The sequence below is a fragment of the Lemur catta genome, chromosome 21 (genome assembly GCF_020740605.2).
Source record: "Lemur catta isolate mLemCat1 chromosome 21, mLemCat1.pri, whole genome shotgun sequence".
Classification (NCBI taxonomy): Eukaryota; Metazoa; Chordata; class Mammalia; order Primates; family Lemuridae; genus Lemur; species Lemur catta.
Genome location: NC_059148.1, coordinates 7,271,037 through 7,293,524, shown reverse-complemented (window position 1 = coordinate 7,293,524; position 22,488 = coordinate 7,271,037). Strand labels below are relative to the sequence as shown.

At 48.8% G+C, this 22,488-nt stretch overlaps 1 protein-coding gene across 1 annotated transcript in view; it reads right to left on the bottom strand.

The window, feature by feature from the left end:
• Positions 1–22,488, bottom strand: part of GNB1L (G protein subunit beta 1 like) — a 54,709-nt gene that overhangs the window by 24,358 nt on the left and 7,863 nt on the right. The window contains exons 3-4 of the mRNA XM_045535174.1: positions 1,335–1,480; positions 789–914 (exon numbers count right to left, since the gene is read on the bottom strand). Coding sequence (XP_045391130.1) covers positions 789–914; positions 1,335–1,453 — 245 coding nt within the window. The 5' untranslated portion in view covers positions 1,454–1,480. The remainder of the gene's footprint in view (positions 1–788; positions 915–1,334; positions 1,481–22,488) is intronic.

Sequence of the window (22,488 nt, the reverse complement as noted above, 5' to 3'; positions counted from 1 at the left end):
AGTCCAGTGCAGGAGAACAGGACTGTCCTTCTGGAATTCCGGCAGCGGTACGTGTGTACCCCGAGTATGAAGGACAACAGAACCCAGGGGACAGCAGCACGCCCGTGCGGGGCAGAGGCTGCTCAGGAAGTGGCACTTGGACTTGGTGGACTCCTGGGCTGTTGGTGGTGATTGCTGCACAGGGGCAGATGTCACTGGCTGAGGACAGTGACCTGCTCTGGCACCAGGCGGCCCCAGAGGACTTGCTCCCATAGGCCGTGCCCGTGCTGTGTGCCCCGGGAAGCAGGGAAGCCTCGTGCCACCTGACCTTTCCTGCTGCTGCCGGGCCCACCTCCGCCTGGTGTCCAGGCCCAACACCTCCAAAAGGCCTCAGCGACAGCGCCAGACACGGCCCTGCCAGTCCCAGGGCTGCCCCTGCCTGCTCCTGCTGGCTGCCCCAGGGTCCTCAGGCCGCCCGGCCGGCTCCCCAGCCCCACAGGCCCTCTTGACACTACCAGGGTCCCGGGTCACGGGGCCTCTGCCATGGGAAGTGCCAGAGCCCCTTGTCCCTTCCACCTCTGCTCACCCTGTAGCTGCACCTCCATGTGCTACGTCCCCACTGGCCCCTTCTGGTCACCCCGGCTCACCCCTGGGGAGGGGCCACAGGGGCTCCGCGCTTGGCTCTGGCCCACCTGGGGACCCACCTCCATGTGCTACATCCCCACTGGCCCCTTCTGGTCACCCCGGCTCACCCCTGGGGAGGGGCCACAGGGGCTCCGCGCTTGGCTCTGGCCCACCTGGGGACCCACCTGAGGAGCTGGTGCCCTCGGGGCAGCGTCTGCAGCCAGGTCACACACCGGCCCCCGTGGCCATCCAGGGCGGCAACTGCTCTCCGTGTCTGCAGGCTCCAGATGTGCACCAGGCCACCCTGGGACCTGCTCCAGACAAGCAGCGGCGTCAGGCGGCGGGCACCGCAGGCCTGTGCCCGGCTCGCTCTGGGACTGGCCTGGAGGCCGCACTGGGGCATGCGGGTGTCTCGGCCGGTAGCACTTTTGTTAAAAGCCGCCCATTCTGAATAGGACCTGAGGGTCAAACCGGCAGCGCTGCCCTGAGAGGGAGCCCCCTGGGAGCGCACGCTGGGAGGTTCCGTCCGCTCCGGCACCTCTGACTGAGAGGGCCTGTGTCCCCGCACCCCCCAGGGATGGCATTTACAGTGGGCTCTGACAGTGCAGCGAGCCCAGGTGGCGGGCACCCCTGCCCCTGTGCCAGCACCCCCAAGGAACCCGGGCTCCTTGCTAGCCCATGACCTCTGACTTTACCCCAGGCCCCCCACGGCCGGAGCAGCAGCTACTCACCCTGAGAAGAGAAGCGGGCACCCCTGGGCTCCTCTGTGGAAATGCAGGGCGTGCACTGGCGACTGGGCGCCTCGCAGGACAAACTGGGGGTCCGGTGGTGGCGGGAGGTGGGCGGCCATGCTGGGCAGGGCACAGTCACCTGGGGACTGAGGGACGACACGTGAGTGATGGCACCCCCCCCATAATCCTCCTCCCAGAAGGCAGCCTGGGCTCGGAGGGGTCTAAAACGCTGCCCCTGCTCTGTGCCCAGCCCTCTGCTCCCCAGACGCGGCTGAGCGGCCGTGGTTGCAGAGGAAGCATTCCCAGCACGGCAGCGGGCTCTGGGGGGAGCACGGAGCCCTTCCCCCACTGCTGGCCTCTTCTGGCCGCTGTTCCTGCTGGGAATCTGGGACTGTCGCCCCCCACATGCCAATACTCTCCCCATCCTGCCTGTTGACCTCTGTACCTGACCAGGGCACCACCCTGGGCTCAACCTGTGCTGTCCCCGAATGGGCGCAGCAGTGCCCAACCCTCCCTCAGCCACTCTGGCCCTCAGTGCCCGGCACACGGCTCCCCACTGGCCCCCAGGACGTCCTGTCCCCTGCTGCCTTCACCCTCCGCCCCCAGATCCCACAGGCCCCTGCAGCGTCTGACAATCCAGTCTCCCCTCCTGGGCCCCAAAGAGGAGCAGGTGTCTAAAGGGGGCAGCTGTCCAGGGCACCCATTCCGCCACGCCCTCCACCACCAAGCGCCGGCCCTCCCCTCCTGGGTCCACCCCACAGCCTCTCCCCTCTCTTGCTGGGAGAGGCAAGAGCAGCTCGACTGGGGCAAGAGGTTCAAAACGCCTCAGTGAAGCCCACAGAGGCGGCTGGGGCTTCCCAGGCCAGCGGGCTCTGACTCACGCGGAGTTTCTATGGCCGGGCCATAGAAGGCCCGGGGAGGGTAGGGGCCAGCTGGGGCCTCGCCTGGGCCAGACACGTGGGGTGGGGGGTCAGGGATCTGACTCCAGGGCAGAGGGTCCGCCCTTCCTGTCAAGAGACCTCAGGCGGCCACTTTGCCTTCCGCCCCACCGCTCTCAAGCGGTTCCGAAGAGAATAAGGAGAACCCAGGGTGCACTCCACAAACTGCCAAGTCCCATTTTTTTCTTTTCTTTTTTTGGGAGGTGGGGGGGGGGTTCAGCCTAACAGCCTCTCACCTTTGCCTACAGCCAACTGATCCTTCCCAAACACAAGGGCGGCCTCCTGGGGAGGTGGAGGGACGTGACCCACACTGCTCCCAGGACCCGAGGTCCTTGCTCAGCCTGTGACAGGGCCAGGCTGCCTGCAGGGCCTCAGGCGCCACCACCTGCTGTGTGGGGCCTCAGGTAAGAAGCCGGTGAGCGACGGGCGCAAGGCTACAGCGCCCCAGCCCAGGAGGAGACCACGAACACAGGGGAAGCCCCTCACCCTGCAGGAACGCAGTGGGGCCAGGATGGGGGTCCCTCCCGCCACTGCTCCAGGCCGCCTCCACACAGCTCCCAAGAGCAGTCCAGGCACGAACACAGCAGACGTGCACTGGAGTACACACACGTGCGAACACATGCACACGCGTGGAACTCACACAAAGGACACCCCCACAGGCATACACTCGCACACTCATACACACACTCACACATGTGCATACATGCACACACACACACACATGCACACACAGAGATAGCACGGTGACCTCAGGCAGTGCCAGCCGAAGCCTGGCCCCCACTTCCCACCTGCCTGCGGCCTGGCGGGAGTTTCCAGAAACTCGCCAGCAGAAGGCTCATTCTGAGGTGATGAAATCAAGTTCTCCTCTATTGTTTCCCCCAGAACTGCGGGGAACAAACCCGTCACGTTGTTGCAACTACCGAAATGCTCAGGCCAAAATGATGCATCGGCAATTAAGGGCTCCATCATTGCAAGCAATTAAAATAAGCGCTTTATTTGAAAACTAATTAATTCTAGCTACATATTTTTCCCATGATAATATCCTAGGATAGCTTGATTTATGACACCTAATTATTCTTTATTAATCTAATTGAGGATCTTGCCTTCTCCTATCTCGCCTGGCCCCGGGCCTCGGGAGCGGAGGCTGAGCCCTTGCGCAAGGCCCTGTGCGCCATCAGCCGCCCGCGCTGCCCCTGCTACCCTGCTCTTGTCCTCCCCGAGGCAAAGGAACAGGAAACTTAATCCTCAGAGAACAACTTCAGAGTCCACTGCTCTTCAAGATGTCAATGGGAGACGTGTTCTTTTCAAAAATAGAGAGAAAGACAGTCGGACACAATGAGGCAGCCTTTCCAAAGAGGCTGCGCAAACGGACCCTGCCAGAGGCCCCCCGCCACGGGCCACAGCCACAGCAGCTCGAGGGCCTCAGGGCTCTCCCCCACCCCAGCATGTGGGCCAGGGGCAGTGGGGCACGGCTGGCACTCACCTCAGGGATCCAAGGGTGCCCCCCTTCAGGGAGGCAGGGTGGACACGCAAATGCCCAGCAGCACAGACCTGCCACAGCTGCGGGGCCTGCGTCAGTACAGGCAGACCTGTGTGACCCGAGGCAGACGCGGCAGGGCCAGGGCACTGGCTGGTGCCCAAGGACCACCCGTCGCTACCCAAGACATTCTTAGGTGGCTTGGGGGTTGCACTCCAGCGCACGGCCCATGGCCTGGCCCACAGGTGGGCCGCAGGTCTGCCCGGGCACCCCCCTGCCTCGGGCTGCACAGCCCTGGGAGCAGCCCCCCAGCCTGTCCTGTCACTGCTGCAGGCCCACTGCTCACGAAGGAGCCCGGGAACCAGCACAGAGCACCAGCGAGAGAGCCAGCCAGGCACTGCCCCTGCCTGTCCAGCTCCCCGGGACCCCAGCCCCCACAGGTGTCAGACGAAGGCACAGAACCAACCCCAGGTCCCTGAGTCCCCTCCATCCCACAACCTGACAGACTAGGTCAACACCACTTTTCAGCAGATGCCCCGATTGGCCCTCCCCACTGAAAAAACTAAACATGTTGGTAAATTTACAAAGCCAGGTGTGGAGTGCACACCTGTATTTCCAGCTTCTTGGAAGGCTGAGGCAGGAGGATCGCTTGAGTCCAGGAGTTGGAAGCTGCAGTGAGCTATGATCGCACCACTGTACTCCAGCCTGGGGAACAAAGCCAGACCCCATCTCTAAACAAATAAAAAAAAAAATGAAAAACCAAATCTTCAATGCATGATTAAGTTGGCAAAAAGTCTGGGACTGTCAGAGGTCGAACACTGAGTCCAGTCCAGCCTGGCGAGCTCTGCCCTGAGGGCCCTGGCCACACTGGGGACCTGGCCTTCCGGTTCTGATGGCCTCTGAGGCTACAAAGACAAAACACTAGGGTCCTCCACGGTGGCCGATCTCACAGGAGACCCCTGTAGAGATGGGGCCCCACAAGGCTAGATACTCAGTGCTGGTCTGAACCAGAGCTAAACCGGCACCCACTGGTGCCAGAAGAACACCAGCCCTCGGGAACCAGCCCCAAGTCACACCACTTTGGGAGATCCCCTAACTTTAGTCTGTCTTCTCAAAAGGAACCCACCTTCAACGCAGGCCTCCGTGAATTCACGGAAAAAGTCCTAAGAAGTTGAGGCTCGTAGTCAAAAATCACAAACACCAACGAGGAAACGTGGCACCAGGTGTGAGAGCCATCCGAAGCAGCACAAAGCAGAACCAGACCGAGACAACAAAGCGCTCAGGCACATAAGATAAGCATGCTTCGTGTATTAAAGAAGTAACAAGAGAGAACTGGAACTGCAAGGAGAAAGCAAGAGGCTGTGAAAATCACCACACAGATTCATAAAAGGATCCAACCTGGTGAAAGGCTGTTGGGAAACGGAGATTTGCATTACGCCAGGGTGTCACTCCCAGACTGTTTACTAATCACAACAGGAAAATGTACGCCCGCAATGGAGACATCTGGCTGTCACCGCCTTCACCAGTGATCGAAGCTGGCACGGCCATTGGTAACAAACTGGCATTACTTGTCTCCTGATGTGATGCCACAAAAAGACAGGGTACCATCCTTGTGCATCGGTGCCAACAACGCTCAGCCCGAATCCAGCCATGAGGAAACAGCCAGACACATCCAGGTTATGGGACACTGGACAAGGCCAATGTCAAGAAAAACAACAAAAGCAAAAAGCAGGGTGACTCTTCCAGTTAAAAGAGACCAAAGAGGCATCACAACCAAATGCAACCTGTGAGCTTTAGATCCTAGATCTTAGATCGGATCCTGGATCCAAAAAGAGGGTGCTGCAAGGGACATGAGGGGACATTTGGGTTAATCTGAATATGGACTGCAGATAACATGGAATTATCAATTTTCCTGGGAAAGATAATGGTATTTTATATAGAAGTATAGAAGATCATCCTCATTCCTAGGAGACATATGCTGAAGTATTTAGTGGTGAAATGTCATAATGTCTGCGAACTGTTTTCAAATGTTTCTAGGAAAAAAATTCTCTTTACCTATCTACATAAGAATACATGGGCAGAGAAGTAATGCAAATGTGGCAAAATGCTAACAACTGTGGAACTTAGGTGAAAGGTATACAGATATTTGTTATACTGTACTTGCAACTCTTCTCTAGGTTTAAAAATATAAAAGCATGCCAGTGGGGTGGAAAAGACAAGCCCATACTGGACTAGTATCCAGAGTATCTAAAGAAAGCACAGCTCAATGCAACACAAAAGCAAACACCAGAAAGAAAAATGAGAAAAAGACTTGAACAGATATTTTACAAGCAACATAAATGTCCAATAAACATATGCAAAGATGTTTAGCCTAAATAATCTTGGAATTGCCTGTACAAACCACAATGTGATATAATTATACTTCCAGCAGATTAGCAAAAAATTAAATAGTCTGTCAAATATTGACGAAGACACAGGACAACTGGAACCCCCCTCTACCACACTGGAGGGAGCACTTTGGAAAACAATCTGGTCCTATCTTTTACACCCCTGACTCAAGCAACCCTACTCTTAAGCACCCAGAAGAAATTCTCATGTGTGCACACAAAGGCACTCACACAAGAATGTTCATAGCAGTACTGCGCACAGTAACAAAAACTAGAAACAACCTGAATGGCTATCACTGCAGAATGGAATAAATTTAGCATGTTCATAGGACAGAATCCTCCACAGAACTAAAAATGAATAAACTCCAGTTTTCCATGGATGAAGTTTAAAATCATAATTCTCATCGAGACATTGAGAAAGTTAAACATGAAGCTACAGACAGGAAGAAAGTATTCACAACACATATATCTTTGGAAAGACTCACAGAATCTGTTTATTGACTCACAATATATAATTCAATAAGAAAAATATATAAAACAAAGTGATTCCAAAAGGCTAAAATTAGCGTTGGGCAAAGGAATATGAAGCAAAGGAAAATGGTAAGAAAGCAGGGGTTGAATACTAACATCAAAGTTGAATTCTAGCAAAAAGCATTAGACTTCACAAAGCCAGATAGTTTCTAATTCTTCATCAGGATTCACGATGAAGCTTTAACAGTTTTGAACATCTACGTACTAAATAACAGAGATACCATTTTTATAGAGCAGAAACTACAGGAAATGCAGGAGTCCCAGGAAGAAACCTGCCAAGGACTGGATAGTGTGGTCCACTACTCTTACGACAAGTCAGATCAAGGGGACAATGGTAAGTAAGGAGATAGAAGATGCCAACAATAAAACCAACTGGATGGATATTACGGAACTTTATACTCTGATGACAAAGACTACACCTTCCTCTCAAGGGCAGTGGGATGTGTAAAAACTGATTGTATATTGGATCACAAAGAAATATCAGTAAGTTTCATAAAGAAGAAATATTTATAAATAAGATTCTATGACCACAGAGCAGTTACACTAGAAATTAACAAAATAAAAAAGGTGGCTCTCCCAACTAGAAATCAAAAAACATTTATTAAACAACTCTCATATGTAACAGAATTATATACAAGGGAATTACTGAATAATTCCCTTATATACAAGGAAACTACTGAAACCACAAATTTTTTAAATGACAATGAAAAGCACTACATAGCTGAGTTTATAAGACTATTTAAACTTTGATCAGAAGAAAATTATAGACCAATATCAATTATGAGTATCATATAAAAATAGTAAGTATATTTTTTTAAAAAATTAGCTGGGCATGGTGGTGCACACCTATAGTCTCAGCTACTCAGGAGGCTGAGGCAGGAGGATCGCCCAGGTCTGGGATTTTGAGGCTGCAGTGAGCTATGATGACCCTACTGCACTCTAGTCCAGGCAACAGAGCAAGACCCTGTCTCAGAAAAAAAACAAAAAAACCCACAATGACTAAGTAGAATTTATCCTAGAAATGTAAGGTTGGTTCAATTAGGAAATCTACTAACGTCATACACCGTATGAACAGATCTAAGGAGAAAAAGCATGTTATCTCCAGGGATGCTGAAAAGCCTTTGCTAACATTTGATACCCATTTTTTAAAATTGAAACAGCTAAGCAAACAGAAATTGGTGGATTTAGCAGGGTGCAGTAGCTCACACCTGTAATCCTAACACTCTGGGAGGCTGAGGCTGGCAGATTGTTTGAGCTCAGAAGTTCGAGACCAGCCTGAGCAAGAGTGAGACTCCGTCTCCACTAAAAAAACAGGAAGAAATTAACTGGACAACTAAAAATATACAGAAAAAATTAGCCAGGCATGGTGGCACATGCCTGTAGTCCCAGCTAGTCAGGAGCCTGAGGCAGTAGGGTCGCTTAAGCCCAAGAGTTTGAGGTTGCTGTGAGCTAGGCTGACGCCATGGCACTCTAGCCCAGGCAACAGAGTGAAACTCTGTCTCAAAAAAAAAGAAAAGAAATTGGTGAATTTCTTAAAAATGACTTAAATATATACACACATCCCCCTTGGTCCTAAATCCAACATATTAGTTTACGAAGAAATACTGGAGGCATTCCCACCCAGATTAGAATGCCTACTATCTCCACTACCATTCAATATTGTTTAGAGGTTTAAGCCAAAGCAATTATATAAGAAAAATTAAGTAGAGGCATGTGATTGGAAAAGAAGACATTAAATATCTTCAAGTTGGCCGTGGTGGTGCACTTGGGTAGTCCCAGCTATCTGGGAGGCTAAGGCAGAAGGATCACTTGAGCCCAGGAGTTTGTAAATAGTCACTACACTCTAACCTGGGTAACACAGCAAGACCTCCGTCTCTAAAAAACAAAACAAAATAAAAAACTACCTTCCAGATGATATGATGGTATACATAAAAAGCTCTAGATGATCAGTGATAAAACAGAATCAAGTAATAAACTTCAATATGATGGTAGGATATAAAATTAACATAGAGAATTTGTCTCCATGTACACAAACAATAACCAGTTAGAGAAAATCTCATTTATAACAAAGAAGATAAAATACTTAAGAATAAATTTAACCAAAAAAATTACAAAACCTAAATGAAGAAAATTTTAAATACTTCTGAAAGACACAAAAGTAGACTTGAACAAAGGAAAAAGGACCCTTTGTTCTTGGTTAAGACAATTCAACATCAACATAAGATGTCTCATCTCCCCAAGTTAATTTATAAATTTAACACAACTCCAATATAAAGCACTAGGAAGCTTCTTTATGGAGTTAGACAAGTTGATACTAACATTCACATGGTTAAAAATGCAAAATACCCAGAGAAATACAGGGAAAAAAAACATCTAAAAGGAGTCAGCCCTAGCAGATACTAAAATGCACTAGAGTCTTTAAGATTAAAAATGTGACCCTGCTGTTTGGGCAGGCAGATTGGTGAAACAGAGAGCCAGAAATAAACCCAAGTACATGCGGGAGTTTACAAAGTGGGTTTGTTTAACCAGTGTTATTGGGACAACTGGTTACCCATTTGGAAAATGATAAAATCAGATCCATATCTTGCAGTGAAACACATGAGAATACCACACATGAGGACAAACTCCAAGTGGATCTGGGATCCACATGTAAAAAACAAACCATCCGAACGCCGGAGGAAAACGTGGGAGAGCTATTTTACGACTTGGTGGCAGGTAAGGTTTGCTATGACTCAAAATTTAGATGTCGTAAAAGAAAAATTAATAATTCTGACTACACAAAAAAATTTAAAATTTTTACCTTTTGAATGTCAAGAGATGAAAAACCTAGTAGCTTTAAAATACATATAAACTTTTCAAAATCAACAAAAGACTAAAGACCCAAGAGAAAAATGAGTGAAAGACCTAATAGATAATTCATAGGAAAAGCTATGAAAATGCCTTTAAACGTAAGAAAAAATGTTCAACCTCAGCCTCCCTCATGGAGAAACGTAATGAAAACTACACTGAGAAGCTTCTGGTCATGGCAGGATGAAAAGTGAGCTCACTACAGCCTCTCTCTCAGGCCAATTGCAACTAAAAACTCTGGAAAAATATAAAAAGCAATTACCTGCAAACTAAAACATGGTCAGCAGCAGCCAGATTTTAGAGATAAGCAAAAGCCTGGGGAAGTGAACTATTAATATATGGGAACCAGCTTCCTAGGTTATTTTGTGTGTGCCTTGGGGCACTGCCTTGCAGGTGGGCCCTGGCTGCATAGCCACAAGGCAACGATGGCTAAAACTTAGGTAGAAACCCCAAGTTTCTGTATAGAGGTCGGAGAAAGAGGCCTGCTGTGGTCCAGAGAATGTGAGGTGAAATCCAGGGTCCCCTTTCTCTCCTGGTGCTGCCCCAGGGATGGGCCTGGACACAGAGCTGGTGGGACAGGTGACCATGGGGAAACCTGGTCTCTAGCCAGAGGAACCATGGAGAGAGGACCCTGCAGGACAGCAAGGGTGTGTGGGTGGTGGGTGGGGACTGCAGCGTGGGGAGAGCTGAAGAAAAGGCGCCCCCAATTCTGGGAATGGACCCACAAAAGCCCACGCTCACCGCTTAACTGTACGTACACAAGCTTAACTGTACGCAGCATGAGCTGTAAGAACTAAGTAAGATTTAAACCATCACTCAAGTGTCAGGCTGAGCCCTGAGTGGCTGATGTCGGGGACAGAACCAAAGCAGCAGGTCCAAAGCTCTGAAAATGGAACTGAGAGGAAGACCACAGTGCACGGAGGGCCAGACAGAACTGGCGGTGCAAATCCCACTGGGTTGACCGCCTGTTCATGCAGCTCTCCACCTTCTCCCCGGGACCTCACCTAATCCAGGATATGTCTAGGATACAGTCCAGAATTATTCAACACACGAAAAACCAGGAAAATGACACTAATTCTCAAGGGAAAAGACAACTTACAGATGCCAACCCTAAGATGAATCAGATGTTGGAAATATCAGATAAAAAAGTTTGAAAGCAGCTTTTATGCTGGTGCTCCATGAGGCAGAGGTAGACATACTCGAAAGCAATGGAGGCAAAGAAGTTCTCAGCAGAGAAACAGAAATTATTATTTTAAAATCAAATAGGTAGAAATTTCAGAATTGAATAATACAGAATCTGAAACCAAAAATAAATGATAATGGAACGGGAGATGACAGAGTAAACATGAAGACTGAACAGTAGCAATTATTCAACAGAAGATCAGAAAGGAAAAAAGATTGAAATAAATGATTAGAGCATCAGGGACTTGTGGAATAACAAAAGGTCTAACATTCAGGGCAGTGAAGTTCAAGAAATAGAAGAAAAAGATTACAGCAAAAAAATTAATTGAATAAATAATGCCTGAAACTTCACATATTTAGGAAAAGACAAAAATTTATACATTCAAGAACTCAATGAACCATAAACAAGATAAATGCAAAGGAACGACATTTAAACATATCATATGCTGCCGAAAATAACAATGAAATCATAGAGGCCAAGAGGCAGTGAAATATGCTCATTAAAGTACTTTGCAGAACTCTATAACCAGTAAATTATCTTTTGGGAAATGAAGGTAAAATAAAGATATTCTCAGATGAGAGGAAACCAAGAGAATTTCTTGCCAGCAGATTTGCACTAAAAAAAATGCTAAAGGAAGTTCTTCAGGTTCAAAAGAAATGATACCAGAAACAAACGTGGAACTTCAAGAAGGTAGAGGAAAAGAAATGGTAAATATCTGAGTAAATTTAGAGAACAATTTTCACCTCTTTTTTTTTTTTTTTTTTTTAAGACAGAGTCTTGCTCTTTTGCCCCAGCTAGAGTGCAGTGGCATCATCATAGTTCACTGCAGCCTCAAATTCCTGGGCTCAAGCAATCCTCCTGCCTCAGCTTCCTGAGTAGCTGGGACTACAGGCATGTGCCACCACACCCAGCTAATTTTTCTGCTTCTCGTAGAGACGGGATCTCACTCTTGCTCAGGCTGATCTCGAACTCCTGAGATCAAGCGATCCTCCCGCCTCAGCCTTCCAGAGTGCTGGGATTACAGGCATGAGTCACCACGTCCAGCCCCAATTTTCACCTCTTAAGTGAACATATATGATTGTTAAAATTATAACATTGTCTATTGAGATTTTCAATATCCAGCTGTAACATAAAAGTGGGACGGTAAGGGAATCTATATAATTGTACTTCTGTATTTTACTTGAAATGAAAAAAATTTAACTCTAAGAAGACTATGAAGGGTTAAGTATGTACACTGTAATCCCTAGAGCAACCATTAAAAACATAACACCAAGAGATATAGCCAAAAAGCCAACCGAAAAGTTAAAACAGAATATTGGAAAATATTTAAATAATTCAAAAGAAGGCAGGAAAGCGGAGACACAGGAACAAAAAAGAAGAGAGGAAAAAGAGAAAACACCAAGTAGTAGACCTAAGTGGAACCATATCAGAGATTACAACAAATGTAAATGTTCTCATGTCAATTATAAGATCCAACTATAAGCTATTTTTTTAACGAAGACCCAACTACAAGCCACCTAGAAGAAATCCACTTTAAACATAAAAATATCGATAGATTAAAAAGATATACTATACATATAATAAAAGAAACCAGAGTGGATATATTAATATTGGACAAAGTAGACCTCAGAACAAGGAACATTATCAGGGACAAGAAGGAGACATAACGACCAAGGGCAACAATTCATAAAAAAGACACAAAAATTGTAAATGTATGTGGCCAACAACAGAACTTCAAAATGCATGAAGAAAACACTGGTGGAATAGACAAATACACAATTATAGTTGGAGACTTAAACTCCTCTTCAGTAATTGATTGAGCAAGTGGCCAGAAAGTTATGTAGAAGACCTGACTGATACTATCTATTTATTTGACCGAGTTGACATTTATAGAACATGCCACCCAAAGGAAAACACACGTTCTTTTCAAATGCACATGGAACATTCATCAAGATAGACCATTTTCTGGGTTATAAAACAAACTTTAAAAAATGTATAAGAACTCAAAGCCTACAAAGTATGTTCTCTGGCCAGGCGTGGTGGCTCACGCCTGTAATCCTAGCACTCTGGGAGGTCGAGGCGGGTGGATCGCTCGAGGTCAGGAGTTTGAGACCAGCAAGAGCAAGACTCCGTCTCTACTAAAAACAGAAAGAAATTATCTGGCCAACTAAAATATATACAGAAAAAAAAAATTAGTCAGGCATGGTGGTGCATGCCTGTAGTCCCAGCTACTCGGGAGGCTGAGGCAGAAGGATCGCTTAAGCCCAGGAGTCTGAGGTTGCTGTGAGCTAGGCTGATGCCACGGCACTCACTCTAGCCTGGGCAACAAAGCGAGACTCTGTCTCAAAAAAAAAAACAAAACAAAAAACACCAAAGTATGTTCTCTGATCACATGGAATTGAACTGGAAATCCATAACATAAAGGTAACTGGAAAATCTCCACATATTTGGAAATTAAACAACACTTTTATATTTTTTAGAGACAGGGCCCAGGCTGGAGTGCAGGGATGCCATCATAGCTCACTGCAGCCTCAAACTCCTGGGCTTAAGTGATCCTCTCACCTCAGCCTCCTGAGTAGCTGGCACGACAGGTGCACGCCACCACGCACAGCTTATTTTTCTTAAAAGTTTTTTGTAGAGATGGGGTCTTGCTATTTTGCCCAGGCTGGTCTTGAACTTTTGGCCTCAAGCCATCCTCTCACCTCCAGAAACACTCTTCTAAATAATAGGTCAAAAAAGGAGTCTTAAGGGAATTAGAAAATATTCTAAACTGAATAAAAATGAAAACACAACATATCAAAACTTGCAGAATGCAGCTAAAGCAATGCTTAGAGAGAACTTTATTGCATTAAAGGCATACATTAGACAAGAAGAAAGTTCTCCATATTAATGACCTGGCTTCTACTTTAAGAAACTGGAAATGGAGCAAAATAAGTCTGAAGCAAGCAGAAGGAAGGAAATAATAAGATTGGAGCAAAAATAAAAATAGAGACTAGTAAACAAAAACACAAGAGAAAATAAACAAAACCAGAGGTTGATTCTTTGATAAATCTCTAACTGAACTGACAACAATAAAAAGAGAGAAGAAACAAATTATAATAACTAAAGAAGGGTTATCACTGAAGACACCAGAAGTATAATAAGGAAATACATGAACTCATTGCACATAAATTCAACAAATTAGCTGAAATGAAACGAAAGTTGAAAGCCACAAAGTGAAGGAAGAGGTGACCTGAATAGTCCTATATTGATGGAAGGAATTACATTTTTAGTTTAAATCCTTGAAAAAAAAATCTCCAACCCATATGACTTCACTGGCAAATTCTACCAAATATTTACAGAAACTACTAGTTCTACATAATTTCTCTTTTCCAGAAAACAGAAAAAAAGAGACCACATCCTAACAAATTTTATGAGGCTAGCATTACCCTAATACCAAAATCAGACAAAAGCCACACAAGAGAAGAAAACCACAAACCAATATCCCTCATGAATGTAGATATAAAAATCCTCAAAAAATAGCAAATCAAATCCAACAGTATATAAAAAGAACATAGTATGACCAACTGGCATTTATCTCAGGAATGCAAAGTTGATTCAGTTTTCAAAAAACCAATTGATATAAACCATCATATTAACACACCGAAGAAAAACCACAGATCATATCAATTGATACAGGAAAGGCATTGAGCAAAATTCAGCAACCATTCATAATTTTTAAAAAACTCTCAGTAAGTATAATCCATAAGAGAAAAAATTAATAAATTTAACTTCAACAAAATTAGAAACTGCTGCTCTTTGAAAGACACTATTAAGAAAATAAAAAGACAATCTATAGACAGAGAGAAAATATTTTCAAACCAGGTACCTGGCAAAGAACTGACATATTAAATACATAAAGAATTTTCAGCTGGGCGCGGTGGCTCACGCCTGTAATCCTAGCACTCTGGGAGGCCAAGGCAGGAGGATTGCTTGAGGTCAGGAGTTCGAGACCAGCCTGAGCAAGAGCGAGAGACCCCCGTCTCTACTAAAAAATAGAAAGAAATTAATCGGACAACTAAAAATATGTGGAAAAAATTAGCTGGGCATGGTGGTGCATGCCTGTAGTCCCAGCTACTCAGGAGGCTGAGGCAGGAGGATCGCTTGAGCCCAGGAGTTTGAGGTTGCTGTCAGCGAGGCTGAAGCCACGGCACTCTAGCCCGGGCAACAGAGTGAGACTCTGTCTCTAAATAAATAAATAAATAAATAAATAAATAAATAAATAAATAAAATAAAAGAATTTTCAAAATTCAGTAAGAAAACAAATAAAAAATAAAACAATTTATAATGGTCAAAAGATTTGAATAAACACTTCACCAAAAAAGATATGCAAATGGAAAATAAAGATATGAAAACATACTCAACATCTTTGGTCAGTATGGAAACACAAATTAAAACTAAAATAAAATGTTACCACATACTTATCAGAATGGCTAAAATTAAAAAAGACTAACCATTCCAATTGTTGGAAAGTTTGTGAAGCAACTGAAACTCATACACTGCTCACGGGATTGTAAAATGGTACAACCACTTTGGAACAAAGTTTGGCCACTTCTTTAAAAAACAGCCCCAAACTGGAAACAACCCAAACATCCATCAACAGCTGAACAAACAGGGGTATATCCACACAATGGAATATATCCATCCTTGACAATAAAAACGTAGGAAGTACTGATACATGCTTTAACATGAATGAATCTCAAAAAAAAAAAAAATCATGTTGAGTGAAAGAAGCCAGAAAAAGACCGTAAATACTGTGATTCTATTTATATAAAATTCTGGGAAATGCAAACTGCCCTAGAGAAGGCACATGAGTGAGAATCCGGAGAAAGGAAGTGCAGGAAGCGGGAGGAGAGAGGCACACAAAGGGGTAGGAGGAAACTTTAGGGACAATGGACAAATTCACTGTCTTCAGTGTGGGGACAGTGTCACAGGTGTTGTACTTGTCAAACTGTCTACTTGAAATATGTGCAGTTTATTGTCTATCAATTATATCTCATTAAAAAAACCTGACAGCAACTAAACAATCCAATTAAAAATGCACAAAAGATATGAACAGACTCTCCACCTACAAGGATGTAGAGACAGCAGGTAAGTACAAGATGCTCAACATTATTGGCCATTAGAGAACGAAATTAAACCCACAGGGAAATATCCACAACAGTGGCTAAAATTAAGAAGGAAAAAACTGACAAAACCAAGTGCTGACAAGAATGTGGAGTAACTGGAACTCCCATACACAGGAGAATGCAAAAGAGTGCAAGTTCTGTGGAAAACAGCTTGGCAGTTTCTTATAAAATTAAATATGCTTGTATATTACCCAACAATTTTACTTCTGGATATTTATTCTAGAGAAATAAAATCTTATGTGCAATAAAAACCTGTACCTGAATGTGTACAGTAGTTATAACTCATCACCCCAAACAGAAACATGTAAAATATAATCTCCCAAACTGAAAATAACCCAAGTGATCATCTGCAGGTGAATAGAATAGTGTTCAACGACAGAAAGGAACTACTGATAAATGCAACACCGGGATGAGCCTCCAGAGAATTATGTCCAGTAAAATGCTACATATTGTATGATTCTATTTATATGGTGTCCTGGAAAAGGCAAAAGTATAGGTGCCAAGTACAGATTGGTGGCTACCAAGGCTCAGGAGAGGGGGAGGGGCTCACTGCCAAATGGCAGCAACAGGGAGGGATTTTTGTTTTGCTTTCTTTTGAGATAGAATCTTGCTGTTGCCCAGGCTGGAGTGCAGTGGCATCATCATAGTTCACAGCAACCGCAAACTCCTGGGCTCACGCAATCCCCCTGCCTCAGTCTCCTGAGTAGCTGAGACTATAGATGCACGCCACCACACCTGGCTAATATTTCTATTCTTGTAGAGACGGGGTCTCACTCTTGCTCAGGCTGGTCTCTAACTCCTGGCCTCAAGTGATCCTCCCACCTCGGCCTCCCAGAGTGCTAGGATTACAGGCGTGAGCCACCGCGTTCAGCCTGGGGGGAAGGTTCTGAGAGAATGAACAGTTTTCTGGATCCTGATTGTGGTGGTGTTAGCATAGACAAGTGTTAAGACTCACTCTAAGTGCATATAATAACAACATTAATATAGTAGTTCCACCTTTATCTTCAGGGTATGTGTTCCAAGATCCCCAGTGGATCCCTGAAACTGCAGATAATATGCTGTACATACATACCTATGATAAAGTTTAATTTATAAACTAGACACAGTAAGAGATTAATAACTAACACTAAAATGACAAATTATAACAACATACTGTAACAGAAGTTATGTGATATGATCTCTCTCTCTCAGAATATCTTCTCATACTGTACTCATCTATTCTCAGACCCGGGTTGACTGGAGGTAACTGAAATCTCACAAACTGCAGATACACAGGGACTACTGTAATAATAAAACAGCCACGAGTCCATACTGAGGTAAAGAAACGATTGAATGAATAAATAAATGGGGGAGAATACACAAACCTCCTGTACAGAAGAATTCCACTTTATCTAGACTCACTCCACCCCCAGGGAGAGAGCATGTAACTCCCCAATCTGGAAGTGGGGGCTGTGCAGTGACTTCCTAAGAGCACAGTGTGGAAAGCAAGAAAAAAAGAGTCACTTTGCAACAGAGACACGACAAACGCTACCTGCACCAGGTGATGGAGGCCAGCACCAACAGTGCTCAGTCGTGGTGACTATGCGTACTGCTGACATGATGTGCAACTGTGGGACTTTATCTTTGTGGCCTTCTTCCCTGAAACCCACAACCTCAGACTAATCGTGAGAAAAACAGGTGGCAAATCGCAACGAGGGACAGTCTACAAGACATCTGACCAGTGCTCCTCAAAACTGTCGAGGTCATCAACAGCAGGGGAAATCCAACACACTGTCGCCGCCGGAGAAGCCTGGGGAGACATGAGACTAAATGCAGTGGGAGTCCGGGTGGGGTCCTGGGATACAGCAAAGACATTGGGGGAAAATTAAGGAAACTTGAATAAAGCCTGGCCTGGAGTCGCCAACAACATATGGATACTGGCCCACCAGTTGTGCCAGAGTAAGATGTTGACAAGGGACAGGGTTCAGACATGCTTCTGTGCACAGGTTAACACACCTGGCCACTGCTCTTGGCCTTTTTTCGGAGGTTATTTTTTCAAATAAAACATATGTACAATATTTTTGTGCTATTTTTTCTTGTGCTACAGTTAATGATATTTAATTCACCACTAACATATCATGAGAAACTCAGTTCCTGCTTAGATGTTTCTGACTTTAGAGCTAATTTCTAATTCTACTCAAGGTGACCTTAAACAGACTTAAAGCCAATTTTTGTTTTGTTTTGAGACACGGTCTTGCTCTGTTGCCCAGGCTGGAGTGCAGTGGAGCAATCATAGCTCACTGCAGCCTTCAACTGCTGGGCCCAAGTGATCTTCCTGCCTCAGCCTCCCGAGCAGCTGGGACTACAGGTGCACGCCACCATGCCCGGCTAATTTTTTTAAACTTTTTGTAGAGACGGGGTCTCGCTATGTATGTTGCCCAAGTTGGTCTCAAACTCTTGGCCTCAAGTGATCCTCCCGTTTCAGCCTGCCAAAGTGCTGGGATTATAGGCGCCCAGCTGGGACCACAATTTTTAAGTGCTTCTCCCATTTAAAATAATTCACTGTCTTATTTTTGCCCTAATATAGACTTAAATTCCTAAGTAGTACACCCCAGGACGAGCCAGTCATTACTCAGCTAAGCCAAGGAGCTGATGTCTGCTATCACCATCGTTACTTCCAGAAGGCATCTTCTTTCTACCACAGCAGAGCACAGCAGAGCACAGCAGTGCAGCGCCCCAGGGAAGGAGAGAGTGCGGATCCAACCGGCAGTGCCCTGCACTGGCCCGGCACGCTTAACCTCTCCTTGTAGCAGCACAGTCCTTCCAACGGGCAGACGGTGAATGGGCTTCCTGCAGGCGGGAACATGACTGAGGCAACGAGGCCCAGGGTGGGCACTCGGGTGCACGTGGGTGGCTGGGCTCCCTCCCAGCTCCTGCTTGCCCAGCACCTTCCAGGCCACACCTGGAATGAGAAAGGTGCTCCCTGGACAGGCCGGTCCTGAGCAGAGGCCTCGGCGTTGTCCCCGCCTTCCTGATGAGGGCAGACAGCAGCGAGGCCCAAAATCTCAGAACCGGCCCCTGCTCACAGCCTTGCAGCGTCCTTGCTGCCCTGTCCTGGCCCCGCACACCCCACCCTGAAATGCCTCAGCACAGGCACAGCGGCCCCAGGAAGCCGAGGTCTGGGCACACCCCTCCCCGTCTCTGCAATGCGTGGAGATCGGGGGGTCAGTGGGCAAACAGCACAGGCGCAGCACCAGCCCCCGCAGCCCTCCTCAGTCCCCGACCCCGTCTGCCCACCGAGGCCCGGCGGTCAGTATCACTTGCACAGTCTTGGCTCTTGGCCCAGGATGGGGGTGGGAGCAGCCTAGTGAGGGACACCCGGGCCCCCAGGGGTGGTCCTGCCATAAATAACCCCAAGCACACATCCCCCTCCTGGAGAGGCCAGACCTGCCCACCGGGGCTGCAGAAAATCTGGATTCCAGATGAAAACAGGGAGGAGCCCGCTGGGGTCTCAAGGTCCCTGTCCCGTTACCTGCCGCTCACGGCCACAAAGCATGGGACACCCTGCCGGGCCAAGGAGAGCACCCCATGCTCCTGTCCCTGCTGCCAGGGCTGGCTAGGGGGGGCCCAGGGCCTCTGCGGGCATCACCTGGCCTGGGCCCAGACTGGAAGGACCTGGGCAGCTCCGGCCAGCCGTGGCCTCCACCCTGCCCGCGCCCCCTGCAGCCCCTCCCCACCCCGAGCGCAGGAAGCAGGCCTGCCCGCGGTGACTCAAACTTCACAAAGAAACCATTTCTGGAATGGGGCTCCGTTTGGCGACTCTGAGTCAAAGGCGCACTTCATAGCTCCCTTCCAAATCCCGCGCACTGTCAGGCCCCTGTCCCCTTTGAAGCCTTGCTGAGTGATTGAAGCGTCTACTTTCTGAGGGGCAGATAGCACGGGGCTGGTAATCTGACTCTAAGCCACGGGATAAAGGTAGTTTGTTTCCTCTCAGCCTGTCTGTCAACACCTCCTCAGTAATTAGCCCTAATTATTACAGAGGGCCAGCCTCCCATTCGGTTATTAAATCAGAAATAGTATCACGGCTGGGCATCTGTCAACGCCCTGACTGGCGACCTTCGATTCATTGAATCCTCTGTCAGTATCCGCCTTTGGAAGCGCCCAGGCGGGCAGGGAGGCAGCGGCTTCAAAGATGCGGATCCCAGGGAGGAATTCCGGGGAGGCAGGGAGGGCGGGGCCCAATCCCGGCCAGTGCCCACCTCTCAGGGCTGCCCGATGTCAATCTCTGTGTAGGGCTGGGGAGGTAAGGCACGCCCCCAACAGCCCCTTTTCCTGGAGGACAAGGCGCCCCAGGCTTGCGTCGGCACATCCGTCTCCAGGAGCAGCAGGCAGGCTTCGGCCTTGACTGACAGTTCGGCCTGGGGCCCAGCAAGGCCCTGCACCCGCTAGGCGAGGGTGGTAACAGGGGTGGGGGTTGGGGGCTGGGCCCCAGCCACGGGAGCCCTATTCTGAGGTCATGCGTGGCCAGGGCATCTCCCGTGGGCTGGCAAAACCACAGAAAGCAGAGTTCAGATCTAGCCACAGACACGGATTTCCATGGTGGAGCCGAGAATACTACAGTGATGCAGGCCCCGGGGAAGCACAGCCACCTGCTCTGCAGCCAGGGCCCTGCGCCCCGGCAGAGCACCACCACTCCGGCTCCCCTGGGGGGAGGCTGCCTTTCCTGTAAGAGTCACAGCCTCCAGCCAGGAGCACACTCTGAGCCCACTTCCCTGGGGGCAGCATGCCAGGCCCCCCCCCCGGCGAACTACCAGCACTGGCCGAGGCCGAGGCTGGCAGCGCCCAACACGGCCCCTGGGGAGCTCTTGGCCTGCAGTGAGCTGGGCAGCACCCAACATGGCCCCTGGACACACCCCCCACCAGGGCTGCGGCACCCCCTCCAGACAGGCCCCACTGCATTGGAGGAAGAGGGTCATGGAGACCAGTCTCCTGTGCTGGGGATGTGGCCCACGAGGTGCGGTGGGTGTCCGAGCGGAGGGGCACAGCCCTCCTGCCAGTCCACCCTGCCAGGGGCCCCACCAGCACTTTGAGTCCTCGTGGCCACCAAATGCCGTGCTGGCAGTGCCAGGCCGGGTGGGGCAGGAGTGGGTCTCACGGAGACAAGGACAAGGGTTAGTGCTCTTCCTCCGTGATGTCTGGAAGCCTCCGGGCTGGAGCGTGCGAGGAGCAAACTGCTGGTCGGCCCCAGTCAGTAAGGCCTTCCTGCAGCTATGGGAGCCAGGCGGGCCGAGGCCACAAGTCAGACTTCTTGGCATCGGGTACAGGCTGCCATGGCCAGGCCGAGAGGAAATGCCAGGGTGAGGGTTGCGGGGCTGCAGGACTGGCAGGCGGGGTCTCTCCACAAGCAGGCATCTCACGCCATGGCTGAGGACATCCGTCACCCAGGAGTGGGCCCAAGGAACCTGGCAAGATGGCAGGAAGGAAGCCTGCCCCCAGCACTTACGGGCAGAGGTGGAAACCCAGCCAGCAATGGGCCACCGGCCTTTTTCCCCTGGTGAACACACAGGAAAACCCACTGCTTCTCAGCAAGTGTAGGCATCCCCATGTAACGGTCTGGGCTCCGCCAGGAGGCCTGGTCCACGGGGGGCTGGCTGCCCACCCACAGACAAGCAAAGGAGGGTGACGGCCAGCCTCCTGCTTGCTCCGGACCCGGGGGTGCTGCAGGCTGACCTCACTGAGGGGACCCCGTGTGCACAGCCCACAGACACACCCCAGCCCCAGGATGTGAGACACCACCCTGGTGAGGCTCCCCTCTGGGGTCCTGAGACGGGGCGGGGTCCCAGGCACCGACAGCCACGCCTCCACAGTCCGCCCGCACTCCCAGGGCTAGGGCTGCCCTAACGGCAGATAAGCGGGCACGCAGTCCAGGGACAGCACTGGGGTGGGAGGGGGAAGAAGTCGGATGTCCCTCTCCACCCACCTGGCAGCACTGCCAACAGGAGGACAGAACAACCTGGCAAGTGCACAAGCACCCACCACCCACGGGCTCCAGCCCTGCACTGCGGGGCCCCCAAGGCCAGGAGGACAGGACAGGCTCCTGAGGACACCCGCAAGCCAAGGTTCTTCTCTGGCCAGCCCCACCCCACGCCCAGGACAGGGATCCTATGGCCCATCTATAGAGCACACTGCGGCCCAGACAGAAACTACGGGAGCGCAGGCTCCCGCTGTCCTGGAGAGTGTGCCCAGCCAGGCTGCCCAACACCAAGGCGCCCCAAGGCCTGTGCCAGGCCTTTGCTGACCAGTGCTGGAGCCGCGGAAGGGCCGCAGTGGGGTGCACCACACCACCCTCTCCGCTTTTGTGTTTGTGACCCAATGCGTTTTAAAATTCGCTAAGACAATTTGAAGAACAAAGGTGGTGGCAGGGTAGTTATAAAGACTGATTATGAAGCTGGAGCAACCAGCAGGGGTGGACCAGACCAAAGAGTGGGCGGCACCGCAGGCCTGCTGGCCACCGCGGCCAGGCTGGCACCAGCAGCTGCCTGCCCTGTGGTAACAGGAGAACCGGGATGTGACCGGTCAGGACACAACAGGTTGTGCTGTGGAAAACACAAGCCCCAAACGCAGTGCCTTCACACATCAAAAAT